Here is a 17361-nt window from a genome sequence, read left to right as displayed (position 1 = left end):
ATGAGGCCAGCTGTCACGATTAGAAAGTGCTTGCCTAAAAAATCTCTGGCTTTTTGTCTTATCCAGAGAGACAGACCTCATAAGGTTTACAAGAATGGGTAATAAAACTTTTCGCCTTCCTTTTTTTCCCCTTTCTCTCCAGCTGAAAACCAACTCTAATTCAGGGGTCGTGTCATCTGCATAAAGAAACACTCCAGTCATATGCAGGGTTAGTTTTTAGCAATTCATCACATAATTTTAACATGAAAAACCAACAAGAAGCTCTTGGCCCTGCTGCTCCCATTGTAGTTGCAGCAGTGGCAGCTATCAAAGGCAGTGCTTTATGTGTAACTTCCTCACTTCTGTTACTGGCCAGATTTTGCTCCCACAGAAAGTTTCCACAGCAAAGAGTGTGTGCTGTACACCGAACAACTGTGTCAGTAACTCCTCATTGCCTCCAAAGCACTTCAATTCAAATAAACATTTTATTGGGAAACAAGCCACCAGGCTCTGTAACCTCTTCAAGAATGAGCATTAGCTGGACAGTGTGGTTTTACATGAGACTGTCATCCCAACCAGAGTTCCTGACAGTCCCTGAACAGACAAGACCTAAAGATACAGCCCCTCTGGGGTTCCCTCCTGCTTCTTATAGAGAACGTTCTCTTTAGACTTTTTGAAGTCTTCATTTGTTACTTTCATTCGACGTTCCCTCAAAGCCATCAACCCAGCTTCTGTACAAATTGCCTGCAACAGAGAAAACCAAACAAGTTAGCGGCTCTGCAGCCCCTCCATATAACACCTTGGAAGACAGTTTGAGCTGTATGAAAATTCTGCTGAGTTCGTAGCATTGGAAGATTGTTAGCACAATTTAAATGCCTACATTTTGGGTACTGGTCAGTAGCACCGAAGCATGTAAAACAACCTGGATAAAGCTGCATGTCTTTCTGTGAAGTAATGCTTCCATGGCCAAAGAAAGGCAGCATTGTAGTAACACCATTTCCCTCCTCCCCAAGGAACAGCTCTCAGCAGCGGACTGTTCTATTTCGCAGGGAGGTGGCAGAGGGAAGTTAATGTCATGGGCTAACTAACAAGAGCTCAGTTTACTTTATATACATGAGCTGCTTGTCACAACCTTCCTAATCTACAATTGCATTTTTACCTGCTTGTAATGTTATCCTAAAAATGCTTCTTATCCTGTACTATCTTAATGTCTAACAGTATCTTGGATGCTTCTGCAAGATTCCACTTCTCATTTCCACTTTGCTACTTACAGAATTTCACATTCAGGTAACACAGGTACGTACTTCTGTCAACACAAGCTACCTTATAACGATGTATTTGCTAACAGCTTCCCATTCGTAAAGCTGAGCATGGGGCACTCAGAGGAGGTATTTTAGAGCGATCCAAATGACCCTCAGGGTTGTTACCACAGGAAATTGAAAGAGGAAAAAGAAGTTTCAACATACTGAGCTTTGGATACAGAGAAAACGGGATGTATGTTTTGAACCGTAACCAATGGTGATATACACACCTTAATATCTGCTCCACTGAGGTCATCTTTTGCCATAATCAGCTCATCCAAAGTCACATCATCTGCCAGTGTCATCCTGCTGGTGTGAATCTGAAAGATTCGTTTCTTGGTCTTTTCATCAGGCAGAGGGAACTCTATTTTCCTATCAATACGTCCTGCACAGAAGAAAGGTTCACACTTAGGGTTTTCTGCATGCAGCTACTGGAAATAGAGCTGGAAGAACATCTCAAATTTACACTGAGAGCAACTATGTTCACACCAGAATCAATCACGTTTTACAGTAGAAATCGTGATCAGAGTTACGTAGTACCCTTAAAGTGAACTGAAGAAAGAAGGTTTTGCATAACAAGTTCTACTGGAAGTTCCTACCAGATATTTCCTTTTTTTATCAGCTGGGACTTGAGATGCTGCAGCTCCCACGGTTCCAACTCAGTATGCAGCCTTGTGAAAGACGTTTTCCATCCCCACCCTGTGCCTGTTTTTCTCTACTTTTACGCTGTCTTTTCTGAAAGCAGCCGACAGTCCCAGATGCAGTACTCCAGACAGACCCACACAGCAGTTAATGAGTTTATCAAGGTGCTGGAAGTGCCATGGCTGCTCAAGCACCAGGAATAATTTAAATACACGGTAGAGCATGGAAATTCCCTTCCAGTGAATTTCAGATCACCCTACAGCTTACTTTAACATTAGTATAGCATTTTCTGCTCTGTACTCAGGCAACTGGTTTTGGCACGGAAGGTAGGACTGCAATGGTGACAAAAACTTTTTGAAAAAGCATAGAACAGCAGCAGAGCAGGCGGTTCTTACTGAACATCTTGGGTCCATGCAGAGCACTGACTGCTCAGAGGTGTTCTCTAACAAATTCATCTTGAATTACATTTATTCTCTATCTATGTCTGCCACCCAAGAAGAAAAGTATCAGTATCTCAGTAGTTGAGATTTAGCTGAGAATGCTACCAGGAGGCTTAGTTCATTCCTGCGTGTTGCTTTCTAACTTCTGATTTAACAGACCCAAATGCTCTCAATGCAGGTTGTGTTTCCGTACATTTTTACTGGCCATCTGAAAGTACTACATGAGCCTTTTTGAGCTCTTGGTGCAACATGTAATATGTATATCAAAATACGACATTATTTCTTTCTGCTCATCCCCCAAGATGGCAGAATACGCCAGGTCTGCAAGGAAGCAGACTGGTTTCCTTGCACTGAAATCCAGACTCATTGTCCTGGTTTAAAGTTCTCATCTATTAACCTCAGTTGGCACTGCCATACCTTCCCAGCTGCTGCAGATATAAACGAATGTATGTACGCTCCATTATGTACCCTGCTTAACAATTACTTTAAAAGTACCCGTGCCATCTTAACACGAAGGATATTTGAATCACTCATACATACACGAGGAGTTAACGCAATTCTTCTGCCTCCCTTGTTCTCCCATTTAGAACCTTGTGAGGGGTTCTGATTTTAACAGACCCATTCACAAGAGAAGGGCCTTAAACAGACCGTGAGAATCCCCCTACCTGGCCTAATTAAAGCTGGATCCAGCGTTTCTATTCTGTTTGTGGCCATGATGACTTTGACGTCTCCACGAGAGTCGAACCCATCCAGCTGGTTCAGCAGCTCCAGCATTGTACGCTGGATCTCCCTCTCGCCCCCGGAATTTGAGTCGTACCTTTAAGAGAACAAAAGAGTCAGAAAAAGCACTATGCCAACTCAAGAACATACTTCATTGAACTGCCACAAACTGACAAACAGAACGCCCTTTTTTAACAAAACATCTATGTTATAATGGGTTATATGTTAAAATAGTTTTTTTTTTTTTATAGTTAGCCCATAGAAAGCAAAAAGCAGGTTTTCAGATCTACTTATGACACAACAAATGAACAAAAACGTAACAGAAAAACCCCTAGTTCTTCAAAGGAAGTATACCCACTTGAAAGAAAATAAAGCCCACCACTTGTCTTCATTTCTAGATTTCAGAGGTTTTCCCCATGCACACAGCTCTAACTACCTGCTTGCCCTTCAGCTTCACTCACACGGATCCTGGTTTTACTCTGCCCTTACTGAAACACAGAAGCCAGGGGATGCAGTTTGGTGCCTTCTGCTTCAGTCACTGCACTTTGCAAATACCAGACCAGGTAATCCACATCCAAAAGAGCCTCACCCATGTTTATGAACAAGTTTCAAGCAACAACAAACATTCACGAAGAATTCTGAGTGTTCACCATCAGTCCCATCTGTTCTATCTATGCTGAAATACATGGGGCAGAAGCTCCCTTCTACTGGAGATTGAGGCTAGTAACTGCAGTAATACATATGAGAATCATTTCATTTACTTAAAGAAAAGCACCTGACTACTTTAAAGACTGTTTAGATTGGGCAGCTCCAAGGAGCCTAAGGAATTTTCAAAGTAATGCAACTTAGCTACAGGCTGCAGGATAGCTTAATGTGACACAAGCAATGCTGATCAAATTCCACATCCATGACATTACACCGGGTTACTTACCATATAATATTCTAAAATCTCAGTTGTAACTAAGTAGCTAGCTATCTGGAGATACGAACAATACATGGACACGCTCTGTGTTACGTGCGCTGCTTTGCAGGTGAATTGCTACAGCCAGGTGAACTTACACAGTGACTCTTCCAGTTTAAGACATCTGTGATGGTACCAGCTAGCAAAGGAACAGAGGTTAGATCTCTGCCCATATCTAGTTAATATGAAAAGGCTGTGGTGTATTTCAGTATCGAAGAAGTTACTTGAATTTTTACTTGTAAAACAAATAGCCTGTATCAAAAATATTACTACGGGAATGGTTACCAGAGTTCAGAAACTGAATTTTGATATGGCTACAGAAGAATTCTTTCTAGTAAGCCCTGTGCTGTCCTTGGCGAGGCTTCAGCGTGAGCCAGAAGCTGGGACGCTCACCTCTTTGTACCAATGGCATCGATCTCATCAATGAAGACAATGGACGGCGCGTGCTCTTCAGCCACACGGAACAGTTCGCGCACCAGCTTTGGGCCGTCGCCCAAGTACTTCTGGATGAGTTCTGAACCAACAACTCTCAGGAAGGTTGCTGATGTTTGGTTTGCTACTGCTTTGGCCAGTAAAGTTTTACCTATTTTTAATTGCAAAAAAACACCATAATTAGTCTGCAGGCAGAAAAAAAAATCATATGAACTCAGTGACAGACTTGGAAGTGGTTTAATACTAACCAGTACAATTTATTTAACTAGAGCTAGCTCAGCACAGCGCTATAGATACCTGTGCCAGGGGGGCCGTACAGAATGACTCCTTTGGGCGGCTTTATACCCATCTCCTCATAGTACTCAGGATGGGTGAGGGGAAGCTCCACAGACTCCTGCAGCGAGAGAAAAACAAACCTGTGTTTTTATGAACAGAGAGCACTCTACTGAAGATCTGAGGAGTTCTTAAGGACTGCATTAATGCAAGTAAGAAAGGCAAAAAGAACCAAAGTAACTGGAAGACGAGCCTTCAAAAACATGCATCTCAGCTGCCTGCAACTCTAAGAACTATTCTATCCTAGAGCAGCCTTTTCTATCACTTCTCTTGCATGTGACAGGCTGAAACAGTGAGTGTTCCCCTTCCTCCACCCTCAAGCATCACACTGATTCTGGAATTTGGCAGACTGGCTCCCAAACACTTGTGGAGGACTTGGAGGGCCCTTCATTAAAGGGCGCTTCCCAGTATGAGCTACCAGATACCACAGATGAATATTTTAAGAGCATTTGTGACACCAAGTGCCTATCCAAAGTGAAAGAACTGAGTTTTCACAGGGTTCAGCCTGAGCTCTGCTGGTAGGCAAACAAAAACCCACCAATCCCCACAAATAAACAATCAAACAAAAAAAATGAAGCCCCACCTTCCAAACCCTTAGATCGCATGGCATCTGCACTTTTCACAATTTAACCCGCATCTTGCAACAGTCAATAACTTTACAACACACACGCTGCAAAATAATAAATTACTGCAAAGATTATGAGCTCAGTGCTCTGTAGATTCCACAGCAACTGTGGACGGTTTCTGCCTACACAGTTTGTGAATGGGTGTACCACTAACTTAGAAGACCTTTTAGGTCCAAGCACCTGCCCAATGAAACTGAATCGAGAACTGCACGAGCAAGATGCAAAACAACACCAGGTGAACAGCAGCTGGTTCTGCTGCTACTCTTCCATACTCCTGTCGTAACAGCTAAGTTTAGAGCTTACTTAACAGCATAAGTTAGCACACACAATTACCTTGATTTCCTGAATCTGGTTGTCAAGACCACCAATGTCAGCATATGTTTCTTGAGGAGCTTTCTCAACTTTCATCACAGTAACCAAAGGATCAGTGTCATCCATCAGGACTCCGATCACAGCGTGAACCTAATTCAAGCATGAAGAGTTGTCAGAAAGCAAGCAGCACTATTAACACTTGAACAAGCCCAAACCCAATGCCCATACGTTTAGGCGCATGGAATAAATGGCATTAATCTCAGCTCGTGTGATCGTGTTTTTCTCAGAACAGATGCCAGTTAAAAAGAGCAGACCTTGTGCTTCGTTTTTTCATCTCACGTAACTTCACGTGACTCACCTTATGATTTAGCAAAACAGAGCAGCCTGGCTCTAGCAGATCTTTGTCCACAAAAGACAGAATACTGACATAGTGTTCTGATCCCACTGACGTGGACACGATGGCGTGGTTGTCATCAATGATCTCCTCCAAGGTACCCACGGACATTGGCGTCCCCCTCAGATCGTCCACCTTTGATCTTTCTTCCTGTTGAAAAGAAGAATTCAAGAAACAACTCAGGAACACAGGCAGGAACATTTCTATTGGGCTGGGCCAGAATCTGTGTGTTACCTTTAGATAAAGTACTGCACAGTCAAATGCTGGCAGCACATTCAAAAGATTCATTCTACTTCTCCATTTTACAAGCATTTAAAGACAAGTTACCTTAGTCTTAGTCAATACTGGCTCAACAGTGCACACTGAAGAGAACAGAAGCAGCTTTTGCCACTTTTGTTTTGCTGCCTCACAGAAGCGTGGGCCAGTAACAAAACGGACTATTAGTTTAGTCCCATGGACGCTACTATGCGGATGAATGGAACGAGAATATTCTTCCTTTCTCTGTTGCACTTGGACAGACTACTAAGAAGCCAAAAATCACTGCTGCTTCATCTGTAACAACCTATGCTTGGACTAAAAGCATTAAAATCTTGAAAAAAATCCCGCTTTCTACAACTAGTTATATTTAGGGAAGAGTTTTAATACACATAGTATGTTTCGATTGACTTACACACTCATGGCACTTCAATTCCATTGCATTTGTGTGAAGCAGTTTACATTACAGCAGTTGTTTTAGTATTAACAGTTCACTCAAAGCTCACCTCTTGTTTTTCTTCCAAAGGTTTCATTTGCTCTTGATTTCTGATAAATTCTTCCTCCATTAGCAGATAATCTTTAATCCTCTCTAATTTCAACAGTTTGAGTCTGCACTGTGTGTGAGGAGTCACTGTAATCAAAGCAGAACATTTCAGACTACGAAATGCTATCAACTATTCATTAATTCATTAGGAGAATTTCTGCTTTCGGTTCTGACGATACCTTCTACGCAAACAGCAATCACTAAGACGAAAATCACTACGTAAACCTTGTCCCACTAATTCTCGGTCAAAACCATCTTTTAGAATGATGTCTCCTCTCTTTTTCTGCTCATTTTGAAGTCTCTCTCTCTTACACAGAAATCCACAGAACTCATCTTCTATAACATAAATCTTATCCTCTCGTTTTAAGTTTATTAGAAATAGAGCGACGCGTGGCCCTGCGGTGTATGCATTTGTGCTTTGGGCCCCCCGCAGCCAGAGGGGCCCGGGGCTCTGCGTGCTGCAGCGCGGGCGGCCGCCGGGGCCCAGGCAGGCCGAGCACTTACCCAGGGGCAGCTTGCTGGCAGCATCTGGTCCCTTCGTCTTCTTCTTCTTCTTCCCCACTCTGGTTGGAACCGGAGGTTCATATTTCTTCTTCTTGTCCTTATGCGCAAAGGGAATTCCAAGAAAAAAATAATTAAAAACGTCAGGATATGAGCAATGAAAAGAAAACACAGAGATGTAAGGTAGGCGGGCTGACAATGCAGCTGAATGGCTATGAAACAAAACCGCTTCTTTCATGATACACACAGACAAGCCCAGAAATAATATCGCACTTATTTTAAGGAGGATTTTAAAATTTCTTCCCACGCTCAATGTAAGTTTCTGCCGTTTTTCAGTGAATACGAAACGCAGGAGACTGGAACCTGAACTCCATCGCACGAGAGAACGAGGGAAACAACGACGCCGAACACTTCGGCTGCATCCTCATCCCCGTGCGGCGCCGCTCGGCGTGCAGCTCCCAGCCAGCTGCGGTGTGCGGCTGCGCTTTTGTTCCATGAGGAAAGCGGCCTCCGAGGCCCGCAGCGCCAAGCGGCCCGCAGCCGGCGGCCCCAGGCACCTCCGGACCCGAGGCAGCTCCCGAAGCGGCAGCGAGAGGCTGCCCGGCCCCGCGCACCGCTCCGCGCACCTTGTCGTCCTTCTTGCCGCCGCCGGGCCCGTGGCCGCCGCTCTGACTTTGACCCTAAATGAGAAAAAGCACAACCACGGCGTAAATACGTCAGCACTGCGACCTCGAAACCTCACGACAGCTCCGTGCGGAGCCGCGCTCAGACCGCTCCCCCCTATACAGAACGCAGCCGTCGCAGCGCGCTGCCGGACGCCGGCGAACGCCGCGGGGCTACGGGTCGCGCCGCCGTCCCGGGCCCCGAGCTCCCGCCCCGCAGCCCGGACCCGCGGATGCCGCGGCCGCACCCCACGCCCCGCGCCGGGCGGTGACTCGGCGAAACGCGGCGCGGGAGCGGCGGGCTCCGGAGCGTCCCCGCGGCACCGAGCGGCACCGAGCGATCCCAAACGTCCCCGCGCGTCCCCGCACCCTGTCGCCCCCCGCCCGCAGCGCCCAGCCAGCCCCGGGCCACGCCGCCGCTCACCATCGCTTCCGCGCCGCACCGGAACCGCTGCGCCGGACGGGACGCGGCGGTGGCGTCACTACGGCGCGCGGCGAGGAACGAGGCCAGGGGCGGGCGGCTGCGCCCCCTGCCGGCCGCATGCTGCCGCCCGCCCCCTGCCCAACCCGTGCCCGCCGTCGGGTGGCGCGCCCCGCCGCTGCGTGCCGCAGCGTCACCGTCCATCAAAGTCGGAGCCGATCTTCACACTCGCGCTAAACCAAAACCATCTAGACCCTGCCTTGCCAGCTCCCGTTCCCCGCCCGAGCACCCGGCGGGCGCCCGGCGCTCCCGTCTTTGTTTCAGCCTGGCGGTGCATAGCTGACGGATCCTGTCCCTGAAAGACGATCTGCGTTTTTTTCCCTTCTTCGTGCTCTCTTTGACGCAGGCATACTTGTAGGTATTCAGAACGATACCTGCAGTTGGTAGGACAGGCTACGATCCAGATTTCCTGTCACTTTTTTCTTACAAAACCCCGAGTTTAGAGGCTTTGCGATCACGTGCAGGGGGACAGCGAGGCCAGCAGCGCGGCGCGGAGGGGCACGGGGTGGGATGAGCCCGCGAGCTCACAGGGCACGGCTGGGCGTGCGGCCTTTGTAATCAGGAGCTCAGATACAGGAGCGACACTACGAGGACGTTGTCAAGACGGCCGCCCAACTCATTCACTCAAGCACGGGCTGTGGAACGGCTGTGGCAGAAAACTGGGACAGCAGAAGGGAAATACTGCCCGTTTTTAACTGATTTCCTGCCGTGGGGTAACGGGGCCGTCGATACTGGGTGACTGTAAGCGCGGTAGGCACGCGCCCCTGTAACCTGGCTGCTTGTGGAGGCTGCCAGCAGCCCAATCTCTGCTTGAGACAGAGCACGGATAAATGTCAAACTAGGAGAGAAAAATATGAAGAATAAACGTGATCAAAGGGCCTCTGATTTTTGCATAGCCATCACCAGACAGCATAAAAGAGGGAGCAAGCGGGGGTGCCGGGAGAGAACACAGAGGTCCTTTGTTTGCTAGAAATGAACATAGCCTTGGGAGAGCAAAAAAGCTGCCTCCTCACATCCAGCAAATGGGCAGCACTGTTGCAGTAGCTCCAGCATTTTTGCCAAGGAAAGCATTCCAACTGCCTGTGAGCTGGCGCGGGACACACAGAAATCAAAACATCCAAAGTCTATGGATGCTCTTAAAAATAAAATCCTTAGGAAAAATTCAGTGCTGCAGGAAAGTGTCTTGCTTGAGCGACCACTCCTACATGTTTTTAGAATACAGCAGAACGGGTCGTTACGTTAAAGATAATGCTTGTAACAGACTGTGTCTTCATGTGGTCTCACTGGAAGTCTCAAAGCAGCACACCGTTGGTGCTGCCCGCAGGCAGGCAGGTGGGTGAGCAGCTGCCTTGGGCTCATCACCCACCAGCTGCAGAGATCACTTCTCTCCATCAGATTCACCTCACTGATCTTCCTGGCTAGAACATTCCCAAAAGTGATACCAAAGTTTGGTCCAAAAGGCTCCAGTGGAGTCCAAAAGGCTGCGTAAGAGCAATGCGGCATCCTAAGCCCAACTGGACGTGAGTGGAAGAAAATGTCTTTTCTCCTTTTTGAAGCACTGTTGGCAAAATGCTAGGTACCGTGTGTCTCACGGGTTGTCCTGTTTCTGTAAGAGATGATCCTGTCGTACTTGAGCAGCAAGCAAAGAACGGTGATACAGTGGCGACCTTTGGATGTGTGATGGGCAAATGCAATAACGAGACGGTTCGTTTGTAAGGGCTGACATACCTGTCTGTTTCTGTGGGGCTGCTGGTGGCTCCATGGAAGCTGATGTGACAGACTTCCTGATGAGGAAACCGCTACGTCTGTGGGAAGGAGTGGAAGGGGAGGGATGAGATACGGAGGTAAGTCATCTGAATGGGATACAGGATCCTTCACCTGGCCTGTGTAACTCACCGAGGTTGGAAGGAATCACCTGAGGTCCAGCCCACTGATGTACTGCCCGCCTAGGATGGTTTGAACAAGCTGAATTCTTCATCATTATCTACATCCACGTTCACATACATTGAGTTTGTTCCAGAGCCACTTTGTAGGACTCAGTGGGTGATGAACGGAAGAAGAGACACTGAAATAATTTCCACAGAAAGAGGAAAACATGAAACAACCCTTTCCCCTTATTTCCCAGGCAGTAATATTTCTAAGCACACATACGGATGCTTTCAAAAAACTGCAGTGACTACTTAGAGTGTGGGTATGAAATTCTTAGACAGCAGAAGCTGCCTGGCAAGGCTGTGCACAGTGAATGACTGAGAGCTCAGGGAAGCAGAAAGAAGGGAGAGCGGAGAGAGCTGTCGTTGGTGTAGGAGAACGGGAAGTCACTGAGAGACAAGAGAAACACGCAGAAAAATCCTAACGCCCCTAATAACCTTGGAGTCACCAGCTTCGCCATGCTGAATTAAGAAGAAGGTATGTTGGTTTTAATTGTTCCTCGCTGAAGTCCTTGCTCTGCGTTAATATATTGGCTGTGGGCTGCAGTGTAACCACCCCTCTGTTGTTTCCTGCAGCCCTGTAATCTAATGCTGCACAAGTGTCTCGCTGTGTTCACATCCTCTATTGAATAATTGTGGCTTCAGTTTTGTGATGCTCATTCTGCTCCATCAGCCTGTAATTGCAGCGATATCGGGAGGTAGAGCTGATATACCTGTCTAACTGTGTTTACTATTACTGCAAAGTGAATCTGCCGAGTTAGTCAAATCAGTCATCCTCACTTGCAAGTAGAAGTTCCCACCCATGATTTTTTTCAGCTGCTGAGACTGCTTTTTTGGGTTCTCCTTTGCTCACTCATGCAAAGGACACTCTTACTGTGAGATAACTTTAGAAACAAGAGCCAAAGCCCCAGTATGGGGCACAAGCTCTTACTGTAGAGGCTGTGCAGAACTCTTTTCTATCAAAAAAAAGCCCACAACGAGAGAAGGTCCTGAGTGCTGTAGAATGAATGCGGTTCTGGCATATGGCGTGAGAAATGAGAAATACATAGATCCTGTTTGCTTTGGATATTGCTTCATATGGGCCTGTCTGACAACGGATGAGGTGATGACTCCAGGATGACCTGGAGATGCCAGTCTCCTCTGGAAAAGCTTAGGAGAAACAGGAGCAGGCAGGGGGCTACCGTGGCTCTGCAACTGCATTTTATCTTCTGTGCAGTCTGTTGAAAAGCACGTGTCCCTCGCGGATACATTTTCTCTCCCATACCAATCCCATATAAAGCCAACCTCGGCAAAGATGCTCAGATCTAGGGTTACAGGTAATGACACCGTCCATATTCCCTGCTGTAAAAACAGCTTTCCTCTTCATTTCCCTTCTTTTTCATTCACAGCCGCTTCCTTTATACTGTACAATGCAGATGTTATGAGGGCTGCTCTGAAGGTAATGCCTCCTATGTTATGCTGGCTCACGACATCAGGAACAGATGTTGGTGGTACAGCAGTAGAGGCTGAACCTTCCCAACAATATTCCGTCACATTTTGTGGCTGTGCAACAGATGGCAGCAGAGGGGCACTCTGACAGAATGGTGTCTGAGATGGAAGTGCAGATGAAGCAAAGGTGTGTCCCGCTGACATCCACAGATGCTTGCTGTACATAGATGGAGACCAAGCAGTGGATGTGAGCGCAGTGAGGCTGTGGGTGGTGCGTTTCTGCCGTGGTGACAGCGACAGTGGGTCACCTCCGCTGGTGCAGACTGTTATGAACTTGGCATACAGGTTCTTCCTCATCGCTGGTGAAAGTGCATAGCTCATGGTGGCGACTGTGTTGAAAACTAGTGTATTGTAGCTGAGAATCTGCTCTACCAAATAGTGTTCTTGTGCTCTTTATATCTGTTGTAATTTCCATGGAATAGGAGGCATTACTTTCAGAGCAACCTCTATATGAGACGTGCGGTGGGATCATGGCACAGCCGTGGCTGCAGGCATCCTGCAAAAGTGCTGCTGCTAATTAAATATGAAAAGGGGACTGCAGTTGTAGCAATGTCAACATATTCTGCTGCCAGCTCTCAAAGTCATGTCAGCTCATGGCAAACCAAACCTCCCCAGCCTGAGCAAAAGAAGCAGATGCCTGCTCAGAGGAACAACATTCCTCTGTGAAACGAAAAGAATTCTACATAGAATGGAATGATATGTTAAACCCAAGGTGTTGCACTGTAGGCAGTATTACACAGGACTGCAGCTATCATTGGATCTGATTTAATAAGAATTTGAGAAAATAAATGTTTTCCTATCACCAATTCTATTTTTATTATCAATATCTGTCTTTGTCAGTGCATGCCCTTCACCCACCTGTGCCTCCCTGTTACCAGTTTCAGAGACAGCAAGGTGTTTGCCGTATATCACCAGCCTGCTGATGAAAGATTCAGGCAGAAAAACAAGAACAAATGATGCACGGTGAGACAGAGGGCCATGACAACACGACAGTGTTCCTCCGCAGACACATAAGTGAGGATTTATGGTTAGAAATAAAATTCATTAAGCGGTTTAACATTCTTAGATGCTTATTCTCCTTTCAGTGATTGTCGAACAGAGCTTGCCAGCAGAGGCTTTTGTCATCAGGAAGAGGTGCACTTTGCTCCAGGTTATCACGGCTTTTCTCATTGTTACTCATGTATTGTTTGCTGTTGCTGTTATTGATGGTGCACATCTATGCAGCAGTCATACAGTCTAAGTGCCTCCCTAAACAGAAAGGTCACAGCTGCAGAGGAAAATGAGTGAGACACTTATAAAATATCGGTCAATTTAGCTCTGCCCTAGCTATTGATAAAGTGAGAGAGCTAAACAGTGAAAGAAAGGGATGTGATAATGCAAATCACCCAGGAGGAAATATTTAACATTGCAAATCCAATAATAAACAGAAAAGAAAATACAGCTAAGCTATATCTAACTGCATACCAGGCATACATATGGCAGGGCTCACAAAGAACAGTATAACAGTTTGTGAACGCTTGAAGAATATAGCCACCAAGAAAGGAGAGGCAGTATGTAATTGGGAATACTGGGATAACAGAAAGAAACAGAACATAATCGTACTGCTCAGACAAAAACTAGATTGAGATGCGCCTATGGAACAGTCTTCTAGAAAGAGTATTGAAAATCCAGATCCTAAAGATATCTGAAGCCCCACGAGCCAAATGTTTGGGCACACACCGGGCCATGTCTGGCCCTGGCACTGAGTGGCTCTGGGCACAGGGCAGGGACTTTCTGTGTCCCAGCAGCATGCCACCTCATTTCCTCCTGCTGAAGCCTGCTTTGCTGGGACTCCCATGTTGAGAATTACTTTGTGGCCTTTGTAGCTCAGGATGCTCCTTTTGTAAATGCACAAAGCATGTTTAAGATTTGAAAATGGATCTCTGGAACACATTTAATTGAGAGCGAATGCAGCACTGCTCAGTGAAATACACATGTCGCTCTAAAAGTAATGCCTCCTGTTTATTTCCATGGAAACGACGTAGTTATGCTAGATACCAAACTGTTAATATGCTGCTGTTAAAATACTAGGGAATTTTAAAAGAACCTAATATGACTCATTGCCTTGTAAGGAGACAGTCTCTGTTTTTATTGACTAACTGCAAACTGTGTCTCCCCACTGTAATTGGAGCAGCTGAGCTGTCTTTCACCTTGTGACTGGGGTACCGGCTGTGTCACAGAAGGATAAATAGCACCAGAATAATGGTAGGCAAATGTTAATCTGTACAGTGAATGGCAGCACTGCCAATTATGGTGTTTGCGGACTTCACTGAATGTCTGCGAGTAATTTAGCATCATCTGCAAGACAAGGTAGAAGCAGGAATCTCTACAGAGGGTGGATTTACTGCCCCAACCAGCAGTATTTTCCAGTGATCCTACTGCCAGTTAAAAAGTGATTGGCTATGTAATTATGGAAATGGTTGTGAATATTAGATCAACAGGCTGACAAAAATCATGGTAGCCAGATTTTAGTCTCTGGCACAAATGAGATTAACAATTGAGAAGTCCACTCATGGAGACTAACTAGATTTCCTGTACGACATAAGCATCCTTTATTAAGCTTGTCAAAGGAAAAGGCCACAAGGTATCTTGAAATAGCAGTTCCAAGAAAACCATTTCATCTGTTTTTCTTTCTCTGAATAGGTCAGTGTGTGGTGTTGCCCTAGCAGTTTGTTCTGTAGGCTCCAGCAGTGTGCAATGACAGCCAGGTCTGAGCAACCCAGGCCTGGCAGGTAAGGAGGCAGGTCTGGATCGCTGCTAAAGAGGTGCCTGAATCTGGAGCGGTGCAACTCTCTGGGGTTCTGGGCCAGCAGCGGGCACTGGGTGCGGGCACAGTTCTGCACAGCAGCCAGGTCTGAACTGCAGTAGCCAGAAACCTTCAGTGTCCCAGGCCAAGTGGGCAAAGGTTCTGGCCAAAGACAGCACAGCCCCTGGGAGGGCAGCCAGCACTGTTCCCTTGAGACTTAGCGGGTTCGTAGCACTGAGTACCTTCCATTCCTGCCAGTCTGCAGAGTCCAAACACTCCCCCTCAGGGATGCTAAAAGAGATTCTTCTCAAAGCTCTCTGCTATTTCCTCCTGGTGATTTTTCTGTGAAGGCCACCAGTAAGCCTATGTTAGCCCCATGCTAACAGCTTCTGGCTGCGATGCCTGTGAGCACCTCGGGCAGCACTGCCAACCCCAAATCCCCAGACGTGCTCTAAACATCAAAATGAGAATCATGAATTTTTCTGTGATTTCTAAACTCACACTTTAACAGTTCCTCTGCCCTCAGCTTTATCACACTTACAGCGCGCACCAGAACCTTGTGTTCAGGCTTTCCCGCGTGACCATGAGAGTATAATTTCTTGTACATAAGGAGGTTGAGATGCTCCCAGATCACAGTAACGCCTGGGCTGGGACTTCCTAGGAAAGTGTTCAGTATCCTCAGTGCACCAATAAAAACCAGCAGTGCTGACAGTAACCCTGATTACTGCCATTGCTCCAGCAGCAAAGCGGAGACTTTGCAAGACGATGATAAAACAGTAGGAGCTGCCTGGGTGTACAGAGGGCAGCAGCAGTTGAAGCGATGAAGGGAGAGGCAGAGCCTTATGCTGGCATGCTGCCTGGCTGCTGACTGACATACCGATGGCTTTCAGCTGATTCCTGTCACCTGCAGGTAGAGAAGAGATTCCCTGACGGGGACAGTGAGAGTCTGAAGGAGACATGTAACAGTGAATAGAAAGAGATGGGACCATCATTTCTTTTTCAACGTTAGCTTGTGGTAGGAGCATTGGGAAGTCACAGTTTACGTACAGCCCAAAGAAAAAAATGAGTGTTGGACAGGCAGAAGTCTGACATGTCCTCAGTTAAAGTAGAACCAAAGCCAGCAGGAGTACAATGTCTCTGGCTGTGCTACCAGACTCCTGGAGAAGAGCTCAGGGGCAACCCTTAACCCATAAGTCACATTATAGTGCCTTGGAGTTGTAAAGAATTCTATTCCTCCCATAGTAAAAGAGAAGTAGGGGAGAAAAACAAGCCCCAGAGTTGCATTTCTGTGGTAAAACGTCCTGTTAATGCTACATGTCCTTTGAGCCCAGCCTGGGCAGGCTCCCCAGAGCCACGGGCTCACTGTAGGTCTCTCATGCTTGCTGCTGGTAGCTAAAGGACAAGCAGCCAAGCGGTCTGAACTTTTTTTCTTCTCTCTTCCATTTTCCATTCATCGTGGCTGGAGATACTCACTAACAACCTGCTGACTAAACGTTTCTATACATGCTAAGGACAGCCTAGATTTCATTTCTACCTGTGCAACCTCAGGAGAGGGATACTCTCCCAAACCTGCTGAACAGCTCAGTTTTGTTGACTCAATCTTTAGTATCTCCCTGTAGTTCATGTGGTGACCTGGCACCCCACTCCCAAAGCACCCTAAGGGAGGAGTACCAGCCCCAAAGGAGCTTGGAACAGACTGAAGATCCACTTCCCAGAATAGCTGCAGAGGAACAACCCACTGCTGGGAGCATCCAGAGCCTGCAGCCACCTAAAAGCTCATGGTGACCAGTCCAGAGAGAAAGTCACAGGCTTCCACACTGACAGTCCTAGCCCTCCATAAGATGTAAGCAGTAACCAGTACTGGAGGCTTCCTACCACAGAGGCCACTTCTGTGTTACACCTGGTACTGCACAGGATCTCTCAAGTGGTCCATTTGCACAGGCTAAATGGAAATGGACAGTAACTACCTCCACCTGAGCATGAATACACTGCTCAGGACCAGAACAGGTTTCAGCTGTTAAGTTAATAAGCTTGCTGAACGTAAATCTACAGCAGGTCAGACTGTATGGGCCTTGCGCACAGTGAGAGGTGGCCAGGGCTGAGAGCTCAGATGGAAGTCCAGGAGCAGCACTAACACAGATATCGAAGGATCCTCGCTTCAAAAAGTAGAATTCTGTTAAGGGCTGTGCACTCTTTTTGTTTGGCTTAGGCACATGAGACCAGAAGCATTTCATGCTGCTCGAGGATTGTGTTACTGAACAGCTATTGTGACAATTAGCCTTAATGGAAAAATCCTCTTTAAAGCATATTTCAGTTCCTTGTCTGATCTCTGCCTTTAGCTCAGTTATTCATTTCCTACCTAATTACCAAGCCATATTTCCTCTACTATTATATCCCTTATAAAGAGCTAGTCTGAAATGTCACTTCCTTGCTGCTATATACCTAATGTGTAAATTGCTTCAGGAATTCAGCTGGGACAGTTTGTTAAGCAAAGCTCATTAGTTTACTTGCCTAGATTGCCCGCCCAGTTCTCTGTAGTGGAGAGTGTGAGTGCAGAGAAACACTGCTGATCCCCTC

At 46.7% G+C, this 17361-nt stretch overlaps 1 protein-coding gene across 2 annotated transcripts; it reads right to left on the bottom strand.

The window, feature by feature from the left end:
* On the bottom strand, positions 446-8631 carry PSMC1 (proteasome 26S subunit, ATPase 1). Of its 2 annotated transcripts, XM_021402351.1 has the most exons (11): positions 8527-8631; positions 8067-8120; positions 7444-7540; positions 6902-7026; positions 6105-6290; positions 5768-5896; positions 4773-4869; positions 4437-4626; positions 3028-3179; positions 1511-1665; positions 446-723 (listed from the first exon to the last, which is right to left on the bottom strand). In XM_021402351.1, the coding sequence occupies exons 1-11, from the start codon at positions 8527-8529 to the stop codon at positions 589-591; spliced, it is 1323 nt and encodes a 440-aa protein (XP_021258026.1). In that variant the 5' UTR covers positions 8530-8631; the 3' UTR covers positions 446-588. The 2 variants fall into 2 exon arrangements, with proteins under 2 accessions (XP_021258026.1, XP_021258027.1); XM_021402352.1 differs by lacking the exons at positions 8067-8120; positions 8527-8631 and adding an exon at positions 7804-8047.

The sequence above is a fragment of the Numida meleagris genome, chromosome 6, assembly GCF_002078875.1.
Source record: "Numida meleagris isolate 19003 breed g44 Domestic line chromosome 6, NumMel1.0, whole genome shotgun sequence".
Taxonomy (NCBI): domain Eukaryota; kingdom Metazoa; phylum Chordata; class Aves; order Galliformes; family Numididae; genus Numida; species Numida meleagris.
The sequence above is the reverse complement of the archived record's forward strand: the minus strand, read 5'-3'. Positions and strand labels throughout refer to the sequence as shown.